Source organism: Balaenoptera ricei, chromosome X (assembly GCF_028023285.1).
Source record: "Balaenoptera ricei isolate mBalRic1 chromosome X, mBalRic1.hap2, whole genome shotgun sequence".
Taxonomy (NCBI): domain Eukaryota; kingdom Metazoa; phylum Chordata; class Mammalia; order Artiodactyla; family Balaenopteridae; genus Balaenoptera; species Balaenoptera ricei.
In genome coordinates, this window is record NC_082660.1 from 130,444,058 (window position 1) to 130,460,795 (window position 16,738).

Consider the following 16,738-nt stretch of genomic DNA (forward strand, 5'->3'; position numbering starts at 1 on the left):
AGGCAGGTCCGCCAAAAAAAAGAATTACTATGTCAGCTAAGGTGATTGATCCTAACCATCATTAAGTACTATATATTAATACATTATAGGAATGAACAACAATTTGTTTCCATTTCCCTACTGAGACATCCTTTATGTTGCTTTCATTATAACAATGAATGCCCTTGTACATGTTGCTTTGTACACATGGGTGACAGGATAGATACCTAAAAGTGGAATTTGTGTGTCACGGAATATGTGAATATTTAACCTTTCAAGTTGTGGTCAAATTGCTGTCTTAAGTGGTTGTATCCATTTGCACCTCCACCAGCAATGATTGAGTTCCCATTTCTGTACATTCTTGTGAATATTTATTAATTTTTGCCAATCTGATGAGCATAAATTATCTCATTGTTGACTAATTTGCATTCCCCTGATTACCTGATGTTGAACATCTTTTCATGTCTGCCTGTAGTGATATTTTAAAAAGTGTCAATTCTCAATTTTCCACAAGAATGGTAGTTACATTCTGAGCAGTGGTATGTACCATCTTGTGAAGCAGTCCTTGTATTCATGCCCATGCAACAGATTTTCCTCCCTAATTAGCTCTAGGTTGACTAGTATCAAATTTAGTTCCTTTGAAAATATAGGATGAAAGAGGAAAGCCAGGGCAGGATTTAAATCTACATCTGATAATCTACAAAGTGGATGGCTTTTTGTGCCCTGCCCCCCAATCTCGAATTAGTGTTTTGTAAACCAGGAAGTACTCGAACTTAATCTTAGAGATTTTGTCCCCCTGAGTTTTTGTTAGTAATGTGTATTTCTAGCGGCATAATGTGGATTGCTCACGAGTATTGCATTGTTGCCATAAACTGCCATGCCTTGCCTGTTGACAGCAACCCCAAACGCTACAGTCAAGTGCGAGTCACAGCAAGCCAGAGCTGGAAAGAATCTCCACAATCAGGATGTCCACAGCCCATAATTTGCAGAAGGGAAAACGAAGACTCAGAGAGCACAACCCATGAGGTGGTAGAGAGCTGAGTTTCCAACCCGTGTGCTCTAGCTTAATCCCTGAGCCCACAGGGCAGCTGCGTGGTACCTGGTCATACGATCATTTTCCACGGGTTCTATGACATGAACAAGTTTGCTGTTGGGAGGCGATTGTTCATGGGTCTCTCGAGTGTCTGAATGTCTAGGGGAGCTTTTGTCCTTTGTCTCTGACCCAGTAGTCTTGCATCTTCTGCCAGCATTTACGAAACTGTGGCAGGCTGCCTTGTTACTCAGAAGTACAGTAAAATCTCAGACACTTTCCTGTTCCTCACAGTTGAAGGCAGTAATTTCAAAAGCTGTTAATACAGGTGTCCTCTGGTCAAATTAATTTTGGAAAAGCTGAGGCCCTCCCCCCCCAAAAAAAGATTAAGAAAAGATAAAAGGAAAGGAAAGCAGCTTCTTTTCCTGCCAGCTCCTTTAATAAACTAAAGAGCATTATGAATTGCTCGTAGATGTGGCGGTAGGGTGGAGTGCGCTAAATTTCCAGAATTATTTACATAGGAAAACTTCCTCCCTCCTTCCCCTTATGGAATGCTTATTAACATTGGAAAGAACAATAGAATATGATTAGTAGAAAACCATTTGGAAAGCCAGAGTAAAATGTAGTAAGAAAGAAGATGGAAATGCAGTTGAAGGGGGTCGTTTCACATCCCTTGAAAACTAGACGGAGGTAGATAAACAAGTGTTCCAGCATCATCTACAAAGTGCTTTTGCAGATGTGCCCACACAAAGCGAGTTAATGGGATTTTGCCCAAGGGTCAGATTTTAGAGTCAAAAGGGGACTCTGAGACAATGCTGTCTTATTTTACACGTGTTGCACTAAGGCACAGCAGAAGGAAGGCACTTAGGGCCACCCAATTCACTGGTGACAAATGATGGGAATCAAATCGAAGTGTTCTGAGTCACTTTTTTGTGTTCCTCACACACTCTTTGTCCTCATACTGTCCTATTGTTTCATTTATTTGTGACTCAACCTTAAGGTCTCCGAAGGCAAATACCATCTTGTTCCCCTTAAGAGCTCCTACCACAGTGTAGCAACCTACTGAACATCTACCATATTCACGATCGTCACTCTTCACGTCCAGTGCTGCCCATCACAACTTTCTGCCGTGATGGAGATGCTCCTTTTTCGCCCTGTCAGATATGGTCGCCTGAGCCATGTGTGGCTACTGAGCACTTGATATGGGGTTACTGGGACTGAGGAAGAAGCGATTTCTTAATTCCATTTAATTTTAAATAACGAAAATTTACATTTAAAAAGCCACATTTATCTGGCGGTGCTGCAGTGATTGCCTGTGGTGACTGTAGAGGCTACAGTGGTGTCAGAAGACTGAATTTGAGGAGGAATTAGCAGCCGTGGCTGGAGTATGATTCCAGTCCCGCTACTGGCTCAGGCCTTGGGGGCCCCGTTCATTCATTCGACAACGTTTGACAAACCCTAGAAGGTGCAGGCCTTGAGCGGCGCATGGGCACAAGCCACTAGAGCCGGCCATTACGAAGGGGCGGGGCCTGGGCCCGGCACGACAGCCGCACGTGCTGCCGGGGGTATCACGTAAGCGTCACCGCCCCGGGGGCTTCTGGGTACTGGGCGGCGGACGGAGCGGCAGCAGCTCAGCTTAGCGGGGACCCTGAGGCGTGCTTTTCGAGGGGCGGTTGATGCTGGGGAGGACCTGGTCGAAGACCCGGGCGTTGCAGGGGTCGCGCTGCAAGCTGAGCAGTTGTCGGGCGGGGAGACAAGAGAAGAACCTGGCGATGGGGTGGTCCACCAGCGGCAGTACCCCCGAGTGGCAGGCCATCACGGTGGACAAGCCTAAGCCGGGCCCGCAGGGGTCTCTGCGCGGCACCCAGGCCGAGACGCGCCACTCTCTGGTGAAGGTGTGGGCCCGCAAACACTCCGGGCTGCTCTTGTTCGGCGTCTGGGTCCTGCTGCTGCTGCTGTACTACTACTACCTGAGTGCCAGTGAGTGCCGCCCGGGGTACACCGGGCGAGGGCCCCTCGGGGGGACGGGAGGGTGAGGGGAGGGCGCCGAAGGGCGGGGCTCTGCGCGGTAGCGCGAAGGCCATCCGTCTCTCCCACTGCGTCTGCCCTCCCGTCCGACGACAAACAGCTTCCCTTCTTATCTCCCTTCAGAAGCACCTTCCCTCCCTTCCCTCCCCACTTGTCCTCACAAAACCCTACCCCCTCACCTCCCGCCTGTTTTTAAAAAACGGAGGTGAAATTCTCGGAACCTAAAGTTAACTACTTGGTCGTGAACAATGCGGTGGCATTTAGATATTTAAACGTTGAGCAGCCACCACCTCTATCTCAATTCATCACCCCGAATTCAAACCCACACCCACTGAGAATGCAGTTATTCCTCATTTCCCAGCCCCTGACCCCCACCAGTCTACTTCTGTCTCTCTGGATTTGTTCTGGACATTTCTTATAAATGGGAACATAGACTATTTGTCCTTCCTTGTGTCTGGCTTATTCTACTTGGCATAATGGTTTCGAGAGTTGGGCATGTTGTATATGTATTGGTACTTCATTCGTTTTTACCGCCGAATACTATTCTGTGGTATGCATATACTGCATTTTGTTTATCCGTTGATCAGATTGATGGGCATTTGGGCTGTTTCCAGCTGTTGGCTATAATATTGTTATGAATGTTCATGTACAGATGTTTGTGTCAGTATGTTTTCAGTTCTCTTGGGCATATACCTAGGAGTGGAATTGCCGGGACATATGGGGATTCCATGTTGAACTGTTTGAGGAAGTCCCAAACTTTTCCAGAGTGGTTGAGCCATTTTATATTCCCACTGACAGTGTATGAGGGTCTCCATTTCACCAGTGTTTGTTACCACCCCCTCTTTTTGACTATCACCATCCTAGTGTGAGTGAAGTGGTATCTTATTGTGGTTTTCATTAGTATTTCTGTAGTGACTAATGATGTTGAGCATCTTTTCATTTGCTTCTGGGTATTTGTATATGTTCTTTGCAGAAATATCTATTCAAATCATTTGACCATTTTAAACTGGATTGTTTGTGGTTTTGTTATTGAGTTGTAAGAGTTCTTCATATACTCTGGATATGTGATTTGTAAATATTTTCTCTCATTCTGTAGGTTTTCTTTTCACTTTCTTGATAGCTTTTTTGATGCACAAAAGTTTTCAATTTTGAGGAAGTCCAATTTTATCTGTTTTTTTTTTTTTTTTTACTTTTGACACTTGTGCTTTTCATGTCATATCTAAGAATCCATTGCCAAATCCAAAGTCATGAAGATTTATGCCTAGGTTTTCTTTTAAGGGTTTTATGATTTTAGTCCTTATATTTAGGTTGTTGAACCATTTTGTATTAATTTTTGTTTATGGCGTATGTTAGGGGTCTAACGTCATTCTTTTGCATGTGAATATCCAGTTATTTCAGTGCCATTTGTTGAAGAGACTATTCATTCCCCATTTAATAGTCTTGACACCCTTGTTGAAAATCAGTTGACCATAGACCTATGGGTTTATTGATGGACTCTAAGTTCTGTTCTGTTGGTCTGTGTGTCCATCCCTATGCCAGTACCATACTCTTTTGATTACTATAGCTTTGTAGAAAGTTGAGAAATTGGGACATGTGATTCCTCCAGTTTTGTTCCTTACTCATATTGTTTTGAACATTCAAGGCCTCTTGCAATTCCATATAAATTTGAGGACTAGCTTTTCCATTTATGCAAAAAGGCCCCTGGAGTTTCGATAGAGATTGTATATTTTTTTAAAGCACTTTTCTATTTATTTATTTATTTGTTTGTTTGTGCCGGGTCTTCATTGCTATGTGCGGGATCTTCAGTTGCAGCATGTGGGGTCTTTTTAATTTTTTTAGTTGCAGCATGCAAACTCTTAGTTGTGGCATGTGGGATCTAGTTACCTGACCAGGGATTGAACCCGGGCCCCCTGCATCGGGAGCGCGGAGTCTTAGCCACTGGACCACCAGGGAAGTCCCTATAGAGATTGTATTGAATCTGTAGATTATGTTGGGCAGTATTGCCATCTTAACAGTGTTAAGTCTTTCAATCCATGAACATGGCATGTCTTCCCATTTATTTATATCTTCTTTAATTTATTTCAGCAGTGTTTTGTAGTATTCATTGTACAAGTCTTTAACCTCCTTGGTTAAAGTTATTACTAGAAATTTTATTCTTTTGGATGCTATTGTAAATGGCATTGTTTTCTTAATTTCCTTTTTGGAATGTTTATTGCTGGTATATAGAAGCACAACTGCTTTTTGCGTGTTGATCTTGTACCCTACAACTTGCTGAATTTATTAGCTCTAGTAGGTTTTGTTGTGAACTGTAAAAAATATTCTGCATATATAATTATTTGATCTGTGAATAGATAGTTGTATTTTTCCTTTACATTTTGAATGCCTTTTATTTCATTTTATGTTCTAATTGCTCTGGCTAGAACTTCCAATACAATGTTGAATAGCAGTGGTAAAAGTGGGCATCCTTATCTTGCTCCTGATCTTAGAAGGAAAGCTTTCAGCCTTTCACTGTTGATTATGATGTTAGCTGTTGATTTTTCATAAATGCTTCTTATCTATTGAGGAAAATCCCTTCTATTCGTAGCTGAGTGAGTGATTTTATCATAAAAGGTGTTGGATTTTGCCAAATACTTTCTCTGCACCAACTGAGATGATCATGTGAGTTTTTTTCCTTCATTCTATTAATGTGGTGTGTTCCATTGATTTTCTTATGTTGAACCATCCTTGGATTCCTGGGATAAACCCCACTTGATCATTTTGTATACTCTTTTTAATATGCTGTTGCATTTGGTTTGCCAGTATTTTGTATCTGTATTCATATGTGATATTGGTTTGTAGTTTTCTTGTGGTATCTTTGTCTGGCTTTGGTATCAGATTAATGCTGACATCGTAGAATGAGTTAAGAAGTGTTCCCTCTTCTATTTTTTGGAAGAGTTTAAGAAGGATTGGTATTCATTCTTCTTTAAATGTTTGGTAGAAATCACCAATGAAGCCATCTGCTCCTGGACTTTTCTTTTTAGGGAGGTTTTGATTAGTGTTTCAGTCTCTTTACTTATACTAGGTCTTCTCTGAAAGGTCTTCCTTCCCTAGCCTCCTTTCACAAACTACTAAATCCCCTCACCAACTTACACAAATGCCCTCTTTCCCTCATGAATGACTTCCATCCCTCATTTCTCCTAAGGCCTTTTTATTGTTTCCCATCACAAAGTACTAATTTCCCTCACCGCACCACTCAAAGTGCTGACCTCCATCACCTCCTCTCTTAAAGCTCTTCCACCTCTAACCTCACCTTACTAACCCTCCTTACCTCACCTCTCAAATTCATTTCCCCATCACCTCCCTTCTCAAGGACTTTCCTTGCTCAATTCCTCTCACAGAGGCCTTCCCTTCTTTCATGGTTGCCTTCCCTGCCTCCTCTACCCTCACAAATGACTTCCCTTCTTCACTTGTCCCCTGAAAGACCTCCTTCATTCCAGTCCTTTCACAAAGTAGGAAATTCCCTCTCCTCACATAGTACTAAACTCTCTCACCTCCTTACTCAAAGAACTTTCCTCCTTTACCTATGCTCACAAAGACCTTCCGTCTGTCACCTCACTTCACAAATCCCTTTCCTCTCTTACTCTCAGAAATGCTTTCCTTTCTTCATCACCACTCCAAAAGTTCTTCTTAACTTTCAGTCAAGGTCCTTTCATTCTTCACGTCCCCACAATGACTTTCCTTTGCTCACCTTACAGGCCTTCTCTCCCGTCACTCAAAAGCCTTTCTTCCTTATTTCACAAAGCCCTTTACTCCCCTCACTCAAGGTCTTCACTCCCTCACCGCCCTTTTATTTATTTATTTATTTATTCATTTATTTGGTTGTGTTGGGTCTTAGTTGAGGCAGGCGGGCTCCTTAGTTGTGGCTTGCAGGCTCCTTAGTTGTGGCAGGCGGGCTCCTTAGTTGCGGCTCGCTGGCTCCTTAGTTGTGGCATGTGAACTCTTAGTTGTGGCATGCATGTGGGATCTAGTTCCAGGACCAGGGATCGAACCTGGGCCCCCTGCATTGGGAATGTGGAGTCTTAACCACTGCACAACCAGGGAAGTCCCCCTCACGTCCCTCTTAAAATGCCTTCATTCTCTTACGTCACATTGTCCTCTCTCTAACCTACCTTCACAGAGCCCTTCTCTTCCTCAGTCAAAATCCTTCCCTTCCCTTCTTATTTACCCTCCTTGAGACCTTTGCTCACCCCCCTCTCAGATGCCTGTTTCAGCCCTCCAAAGGCCCCCCATTCTCCCCACTCACAGGTTTCTCTTCCCTCACCACCCAAAGCTACTCTCTCCTTCCTCAAAAGTCTTCTTTTCCTCCTTCTACTCAGTGCTCTTGCTGCCTCACTTTCCTCACTCAAAGTCTTTCCCACCTCCTCCTCCAGATCTTTTTTTTTTTTTAATTTAATTAATTAATTTATTTATTTATGGCTGTGTTGGGTCTTCGTTTCTGTGAGGGCTTTCTCTAGTTGCGGCGAGCGGGGGCCACTCTTCATCGCGGTGCGCGGGCCTCTCACTATCGCGGCCTCTCTTGTTGCGGAGCACAGGCTCCAGACGTGCAGGCTCAGTAGCTGTGGCTCACGGGCCCAGTTGCTCCGCGGCATGTGGGATCTTCCCAGACCAGGGCTCGAGCCCGTGTCCCCTGCATTGGCAGGCAGATTCTCAACCACTGTGCCACCTGGGAAGCCCCCCCTCCTCCAGATCTTTCTTGCCCCCCACTCAAATACTTTTTCTTTCCCCACAGCCTTCTCTCCTTAGCTCCAAGATAGCCTTCTCAAAAAAGGGCCTTCTCTACCTTACCTCCCTTGGCCTGCCCTCCCTCCCAGTTACCTCACAATGGTATTCTATCTCCTCCTCTACATAAAGGACTTGGCTTTCCCATAGTATTCCTCCCTCCCTCCCTCCCTCAAGCTCCAGCTTCAAGCCCAAAGACCTTCCATCATCCCCACCTCTAATCTCAATGACTTCTCTCTCCCTGCCATCCCCAGAGGTCTTCCATCTCCTCAGCCAAGGTCCTCCCACAGTCAAAGAAGGAAGCAAAAATTGGGCAGAGGCATTGTTAAGTAAAATGAACAGAGACCACTATATACTGTGTCACAGCTGCTTGGGGATGAAATTCAGTGTTAAATAAAGTATATGTTATGCATTCTTTTATCAACTATTTTAAATAAGTTAGAAAAATATTCCTACTCTTTGAAAAACATTTTAAGATGCCTTTTAAATGATCATCCACAAATCATATTACTTCGAATTATCCATATTTATTTTTCCTACTATTCATCTAAAATACAATGTATTTCTGAATTAGTTTTACTGTATTTATAAATGTTAGTTACAAATAAAGCTGAGAACCTTACAAACAGAGCTTTTTCATTCTCTGAAAACGTAATTTAAGAAACAAAACTATAAATTGTACATGTTATTTTCTTAGTCTGTGAGTTCTTCATTTTCTACTCCTATTTTGAGTAGAACTGTTATAAAAAGAGAATACTGTTATTCAGTGTGATTTCTTTATTTCCATGAGGACTTTTTCCAATATAAGTTTAACATGTTTTCTCCTAAAATAATCCATGATTCATTCTTAATGTTGTCAGATGTCCCAGATTCTCAGGAGGTAATATGTGACTGGATGGATTAAATATCATTTTGTATTTAAAATGATTTAACTTAATTAATGTAACTAAATTCATTGTGGTATGGGTTGACTTGTGTCCCCCCCACAACAAAAAATGTTGGACGTTTAACCCCTAGCACTTCAGAATGTGACCTTATTTGGAGATGAGGTCTTTATAGAGGTAATCAAGTTAAAGTGAGGTGGGCCCTAGTCCAGTATGAATGGTGTCCTTGTAAAAAGGGGAAATTTGGACACAGAGATAGACATTGTTAGTAGAAAGACTATATGAATAGACACAGGGAGAAAACAGCCATCTACAAGCCAAGGAGAGAGGCTTTCCCTCACAGTTCTCAGAAGGAACCAACCCTATTGGTTGATCTTGATTCTGGACTTGATTTTGGGCTTCTGGCCTCTGGAATTGTTGAGGCGATAAATTTCTATTGTTTTAAGCCACCCAGTTTATGGTGCTTTCTTACAGTGACCCTAGCAAACTAATACACACTGAGGGGTAAAATAATTTGGCCATGCCCCTGGAGTATTGCAGTGAAAGCAGGGCATCTGGTCCCAGAGCTAAAATTTCCCTTCTTTCTAGATAGACCCTTCTGAGTTCTCTTAGATTTAATGCCACCAAGGAGAATTGAGGTTGAGGGATCTGAATTAGCTCTGGGAGAGCTCCAGGTTGTACAGTCTTTTAGACCTTGTTTTTAAGGTTACTTTTATGCATAAGGCATATAGACTAGTGGCATACAGGATGAAGAGACTAGGAGATCAGGACTAGGAATTTGATCCCACCTCCTCCACCAATTCTCTGTAACTTGTTGGGTCAGTCCTTATTGCACATCCTTTTTGGGGAGATTAAAAACGAGAGAGAAATAAAGATTGACTAATAGGTAATATTTTCAGAATGCTTTAGCTCCATAGGAAAAAACCACGTGACTGGTTTCTATATTATTATATTAATACTTCATTTATCTGTTATTTTGGGGAGTGAGTGAGGCAGTGCACCTAGATAGGTCTGATTGACTGCCTTGTACCACACTAGGCACCAAGTTTGGTCTTGCTTTAACCATTTGTGTATGTGGTGTAGTTGGAGGAGCCCTGATCTAGGAGTTAAGAGACCTGAATTGTCATGATTCTGCCACTGACTTGCTGTGTGACTTTTGATGAGGCATTTTGCCTCTTTAGGCTTCAGTTATCTTGTCTAAAAACTGAGGAGATGTCATTAGACAGGTGTTTCTCCTGCCTCAGTCGTTTGTATAACACCTTCACAATTCTTTGTTATCTTAATGCTATCAGTTATTCATATTTTTCTTTAAATTGCCTCACTTTTTAAATAAATATATTTATTTTAAAAGGAAACTATAGCACCGTTATAAATGGGAAACTGGCATATTTGCGATTAAGAGAATTATTTATAAAAATAAATATCGTGAAAACAAAGTAATGTTATTAAATTTAAAATTAGAAACAATTAAAAAATGAAAGATATATGATAAAATATTTACTCATTTTACATTGTACTAAGCACTTTGTGTATGACTTCATTTAATACTCACAATTCTTCAAAATAAATATCATTCCCATTTTGCAGATGAGTAAACTGAGGCAAAGAGAAGTTTACTGATTTGCCCAAGTTCACCAGCCAGTATGTGGCAGAGCCAAGATGCAAATTCAGGTCTATTTGAGGACAAGGCCCAGAAAAGACTGCGGCATAGGTAGACCCTCAACTTAAGTCTTAGCAGAATCCTCTTCAAGCTGATACCGTTAGCTACTGTTCGCATTCTGTCTCTTCGCCCTTTAATTCAGTTCCTCATCTGAGGGACCTCACTGCAGAGCAGGACTGGCAACATGATTTGCAAAATGAAAATGTGGGGATCCCTTGTTCAAAATGTATTATGAATCTCAAGATGGTAGCAGAACATTAAACCAAGTGTGGAACTGTTTTAAGAGCCACATTCTGTACATTGCATAGGTCACATGCCCATGAAGCCCACAGCTTTGAGTCTGCTTTTTTTTTTTCCTTTGAAATGTAGTTAGGTTTTCAGTCTTTTTTTGGTAACAGGGAAATTAAAAAATAAAAATTCTTTGTGACAGGGAAACATAATTGGTTCTTTACCATTTCTTGCTGCCATTTAGGGATGCTGCCTCCTAGTCTTTTATTTGCTGAGCTTAATGAGTGTACAGATGCAAATTAGAAGCATAGGGGATGGAATTATTCTGCATATGAATAACAGTGGGGGAGGGGAAAGAGGCTGGAGCTTAATAAGGTGAAGAGGAAGCTCTGAAAAGACCTGGGCACTGGCTGATGGAAGATTTTGGAGAGAGGAAAGGACAGTTGCTTCCAGTAATGAAAGAACAGGAATGTCAAAGGGGATTTTATAAAGGTTTGCCATATGGTAAATGATGTTTGGTGTCATGGTAGTTTTGATATACTAGTCATGTATATTTTTTCTACACTTTTCATAATAAATACCTAAATAGCGAAAATTAAATACATCCATAAATATTCAACTGTGTTCCACCTAAAATCAGCGCATGTAATGCTGATGGTACTTATGCCACACTTTGGGAAATAGTGCTCAAGTTAATTTATAAATAATTGTCTTTCAGAGTAGGGAAGAAACCAGTGGTAGAGAGCAGGTTAAACATGCAGAAGGCTTTGGGTTCAGGCTGCTGCTGATGGTGCTTTTCTGAGTAAATGTTTAGTTGCCTCCTTCTTTTGTACCCATCGAAGTGACCAAAAGATCTGTAATAGTTGAAAACCCAGAGAACCAAGAAGGGTGCTATTTTTAATTTATTTTTAAAAACATTTTTTTTAGTTAATGTGTAGTTTGATCCTGTTTTTGTTAATTTTAAAAATTATTTATTTATTTATTTATTTTGGCTGAGCCGGGTCTTAGTTGCGACACGCAGGATCTTCGTTGCGGCGTGCAGGATCTTTTTAGTTGCGGCATGCGGGCTCTTAATTGCCACATGTGGGATCTAGTTCCCTGACCAGGGATCGAACCTGGGCCCCCCTGCATTGGGAGCACGGAGGCTTAACCACTGGACCACCAGGGAAGTCCCAGGTGCTATCTTTATTGATATGCTAGAAATCTGGAGGGATTTCTGAAAGATAGAAAGAAGGCCAGGCCAGACACTAATGAGAGAAGTCACAGCAACCCGTGTTTCACTTCAGCTAAAGCCAAGCCTGTCTGGCAGGGTCTAGAGGCTAGGGTACTTTGAGTTGGAGATGAATCTCCATCCTAGAGGGACTCCAGAGAGCACACCCCATGCAGAAGATAACCTAGTATGGAGACTCAGGTCACTGTGTGCTACTGCCAGCCAATACTTCCTTCAGATGGCATGTTGACAAGAACAGTCAATTGTGCAAGGGGGGCACTGAGTGAGCAAATGGCAGTACGGAACACAGGTCCTGTGAAGGCTGCTTCCAACTGTAGCTCCTTTCCTGTATAATGTAGGGCAGTGAGCCTTCTAATCTGGCAAAGTATGGCTGGCAATATTAGTCTCCCTTCTTGTTCCCTGTGCTGGAAGCACTCTTCCAAGCCCTTTGTATGGCCAGTTTCTTCTAATCTTTTTTCTTTTTTTAAGCTGAAATATCATCTCAGAGAGGCCAGCCCCTATTTAAAGTAGGTCCCCTACCTTATATTGTATTGGTATCCACTTTCCTCATAGCATGCATTACAATTTGTAATTTTTTAATTTGTTAGTTTACTTTTTTGTTTGTTTTCTCCACTATATTGTAAGCTTTATGAGGGTAGGGATCTTATCTGATTTGTTCACTGATGTATCCCCAAAACCTCGAATATAGTAGGCATTAAATACATAGTTATTGAACGAGTAGGGGTTAGGAGAAAACAAACAGGAAAAAATGGGTTTTGTCAAGATATTGTCAAGATATGTACTACACAATGAAGATAAAACTGTAATGAATGAACACTTATGCATAGTGTTGAAATATATTAAAAAATGGTTTTAGAACTTCAAGTAGAAATGGACAAATCTACAATCGTAGTGGGAGACTATGATACATATATTTTAGTCCTTGATAGAAAAAATAAAGATATTGACCATTTGAATAATACAAGTTAGCTTGATTTAACATGTATAATAAAGTTCATATTCATATAATAAGTTCATATTATAATAAAGTACCCTACAGGCTGAGAATACACATTCAAGTGTTTATGTATGGAAGTTGGTCTCATTAAAATAAGAAAGAGAATATTATCATTGATATAAAGGAGATTTAAAAATGATAAGTGAATATTCTTATGATAGCATATTCATAACATAACAATAAAATATGTTTGACATATGGAAATAAGTGTAATAAGAACGGTACAGGGCCTATATGAATGCAACTATAAATGTATACTCAGGGAGATAAAAAGAGACTTGAATGAGTGAGATTCTTGGGTGAGATAATTTTGTACTGTTATCAGTTCTCTCCAAATGAGTCTACATTAAAGTAAATTCATGCCTAGTACATGAGGCACACAATAAATGTTTTTTGAATGACTGTTAAATAAGGAACATAATTACCATAAAAATATTATTAGGATTTTTTGATTTGACAAAATGATTCTAAGTTTCATCTAAAAAATTCTTCAGAGTTGAGAATAAAATTTTGATAATGAGGACTAATGAAAAGATTGCCAGATCCAGTTATTAAAACATATGATAATACAAGGTAATTTATAACAGTGGTATTGGTGCATGAACAGATAGATTAGTGGAACAGAATAGAGAGTCAAGAAACAAATCTATGACTAAGGACTTAGAATATGATGGTGATGTCATAAGTAGGAAAGGATGGATTTAATAAATGGTATTAGGAAAACTGGAAAACATGTGTCCCTACTTCATAACATACTCCAAAATATTTTCGAGGTGGATTAAAGATTTAAATATAAAAAGTGAAACTGTAAAAGTGTTAGAAGGAAGTATTAGAGTGTAGAATGCTGTCAACTGAAAATATGCACAACCTAAAATTTGAGAATTATGTTTTATTTGGCTGACTTTCTGAGGACTTAAGCCCAAGAAACAGCCTCTCAGGTAGCTCTGAGGGACTGTTCCAAAGAGGTAAGGGAGGAGCCAGGATATAGGAGTTTTGGCAAAAACAAAACAAAAACAAAAAAACACCCAGATAGTCAAAGATCAAAAGATTTCTGCTAATTAAAGAAAAACCAGACATCTCAAGTTAATGAATTTAGCGCTTTTCTGTGTATGGGAAGATGCAAGAGTCTGGGCTTATTGAAATCATTCCCTTGATATGCATCTTAACTATCTAGGGCCAGTATCCTGCTTTTCTCCATCCTGAATCCGCTCAGGGTGCACCGTCTGTGGCGGCTCACTGACTTATGGCTTGGTGGATGTGGCCGGCTACATCCTTTGTTTACTGTAATGGCAGGTGACATTCTTTAAAAGATAACAATGCCATTTAAAACATGACCTGAAAGGCAGAAATAGTAATGGAAGAGATTGATACATTTGATTACATAAAACATTTTAAACTTTTGAATTTCTTAAAACACCATAAAAAATACAAACGTAGCTGACTACCTTGAAAAATATTTACAATATATGTGGCAGATTAAGGGTTAAGTTCTCTATTACACAACAAATATATGAAAGAGATCAGTTCACTGATGACTAAAGGTGCAAATTAAAACAAGGGGTAACATTAGTTTGGCCATCAAACTGACAAACAACAAAAAAGGTGAGGGTCCAAGAATATTGGCACTGCCTTCACTGCTGGTAGATGTATACCTTGGGGCAGCCTTACTGGAGGGTAGTGTGACCAAGGTCAATAGCCATTCCTTAAGAATTTATCCTAAGGAACTTTTCATGAATATCTGCAAATATATAGCTACAGTGATAAATCATTGCATTGCAGAGTTCTTTATTTTTTCTTTTTCTTTTTTTTTATTGAGGTATAATTGACATCTAACATTATATTAGTTTCAGGTGTACAACATAATGACTTGATATTTGTGTATATTGTGAAATCACCACAATAAGTCTAGTTAACATCTGTCACCATACACAGTTACAAAATTTTTTTTTTCTGGTTATGAGAACTTTTTAAGATTTACTCTCTTGGGACTTCCCTGGTGGCCCAGTGGTTAATGCAGGGGGCCCGGGTTTGATCCCTGGTCAGGGAACTAGATCCCACATGCTGCAACTAAAAGATCCCGCATGCTGCAATGAAGATCCCACATACAGATAAATAAATAAATATATATATATATATATATATATTTTTAAAGATTTGCTTTCTTAGCAACTTTTAAATATGCATTACATTATCACAGGACTTATTTAATTGATAACTGAAAGTTTGTACCTTTTGACCCGCTTAACCCGTTTCTCCCACCCCACGCCTCTGGTAGCCACCAGTCTGTTCTCTGTATCTATGAGTGTTCTTCTAGGCAGTGTTCTTCATAATATCAGTAAATTGTAAAAAACTTAAATGTCTTTGTATGGGGAAAATTATTAACTCATTTATAATATAGCCGTATAATGTAATACTGTAAGGTTATTAAAGATAGTGTTGGAAAATACTTAATGATATGGACAAATCCATGTCATGGGAATGAGGATGGATATCCTCTCCTCTTATATAGCAGGGAATCATGCAAATAAAACTAAAAGCAAGTTGGTTGAAGTAGTGAGGAAGGATAAGGAAGGTTTACAGTGTCTAAGGCCTTGATTTTTATTCGTAAATAAAGAAGCCAACATATTTGCCAAGAGTTTCTGTGATGGGGCCTGATTTAGTTGGAATACATACTGTTTCCAAGTTGTTAATTGATTGGGCCTCCGAATGTCAAGACTGTCAGAGGCAAGTTCACTATTGTAAATTAGTTTACAGTGCAACAATGGGATGTGTCGGCCTACAGCTTAAGCATTTTGAAATTTATTTATTTTTTAATTAATTTATTTAAACTTAATACTCAATTTTTCAGTTTCACAGCAAAAACATATTCTGATTATTAATTGTACCTAAGCTGTTACGGGTTTTAAATGCAATGTCTGTTAGCTCTTAGACTTTCCATATTTAACTTAAGCACAGGTAATTACTTTTAAAGGGTCAAAGAAAGTGATAAATACGTTATATGTTGGGATTAATAATTTCACTTTTCTTAAGGGTTCTCGAATTCTGTGTCTCCAAGTGAATATATTCTGTGGAGCAATGAAAATGCTAATGGACAACCTCTGGAAGAACCTGCTGCCTGGGAAGCTCTGTTAAGTTTTTTCTTTCCAACAAGTAAGTTCCTGTTTTATTTTATTCCTCCCAATGTCCTTGTTTTGAAAACAGTAGTTAAATGTTTAGGAGGCAGTGTGGTCTATTGGCATTGGAGTGAGACAAACCTGAGTTTTAATCCTGACTTTGCCCTTTGGCTTAGGCAAGATAACCTCTGAACCTCAATGTCTTCATCTTTAAAATGAAAATATTTACCAGAAAGAATTGCGAAGATGAACTGAGACAGTACTTTAAGTCATTCCATAAATATTTGTTACTCTTTACAGAATACTTTTCCTTTACAAATCTCTAAACCTTTCAAAATTTACCTTAATGGCATTGCTTGAAATTTAGTCACTGATCCAGTATTGTGAAATCAATGTCTTCTGTGGCATTAATCAGGGTACTGTGTAGCTCTAATGTTATGGAATATACCAGATGTTTTCCCATCTGTTTTAATGATAAAAAGTTCAGGTTTCAAGTCACATCATCTCTGTCTTTTTGTGATTCTGTATATAATGTGTTTATCAAGCACATGACGGCCCCTGAGATTAACCACAAATAAACACATTTCATTTTGTACAGCATGTGGTGCCCTTTCAAGGAGAAGGTTCAAATAAATTGACATATGTGAATTATAAAGATGAAGCTTTTATTAAAAATCATGCAGAATTTATTCTAATAAAATTTGATGTACATATATAAGCACAAAATTGTATCCATTGTTTAATTCCGACGCTACCACTGAATTCTTCTGATTTTGCATAAATCTCTTCATGTTTCTCTAAGAGGTTTCCAGTTCAAAACAAGCATTATG

General features: G+C 39.7%; 1 protein-coding gene across 1 annotated transcript in view; it reads left to right on the forward strand.

Moving 5' to 3' along the window:
• The first annotated feature begins 2,685 nt into the window (after positions 1-2,685).
• Positions 2,686-16,738, forward strand: part of FMR1NB (FMR1 neighbor) — a 33,147-nt gene continuing 19,094 nt past the window's right edge. Inside the window, 2 exon segments of the mRNA XM_059910487.1 lie at positions 2,686-2,989; positions 15,814-15,945. Coding sequence (XP_059766470.1) covers positions 2,686-2,989; positions 15,814-15,945 — 436 coding nt within the window.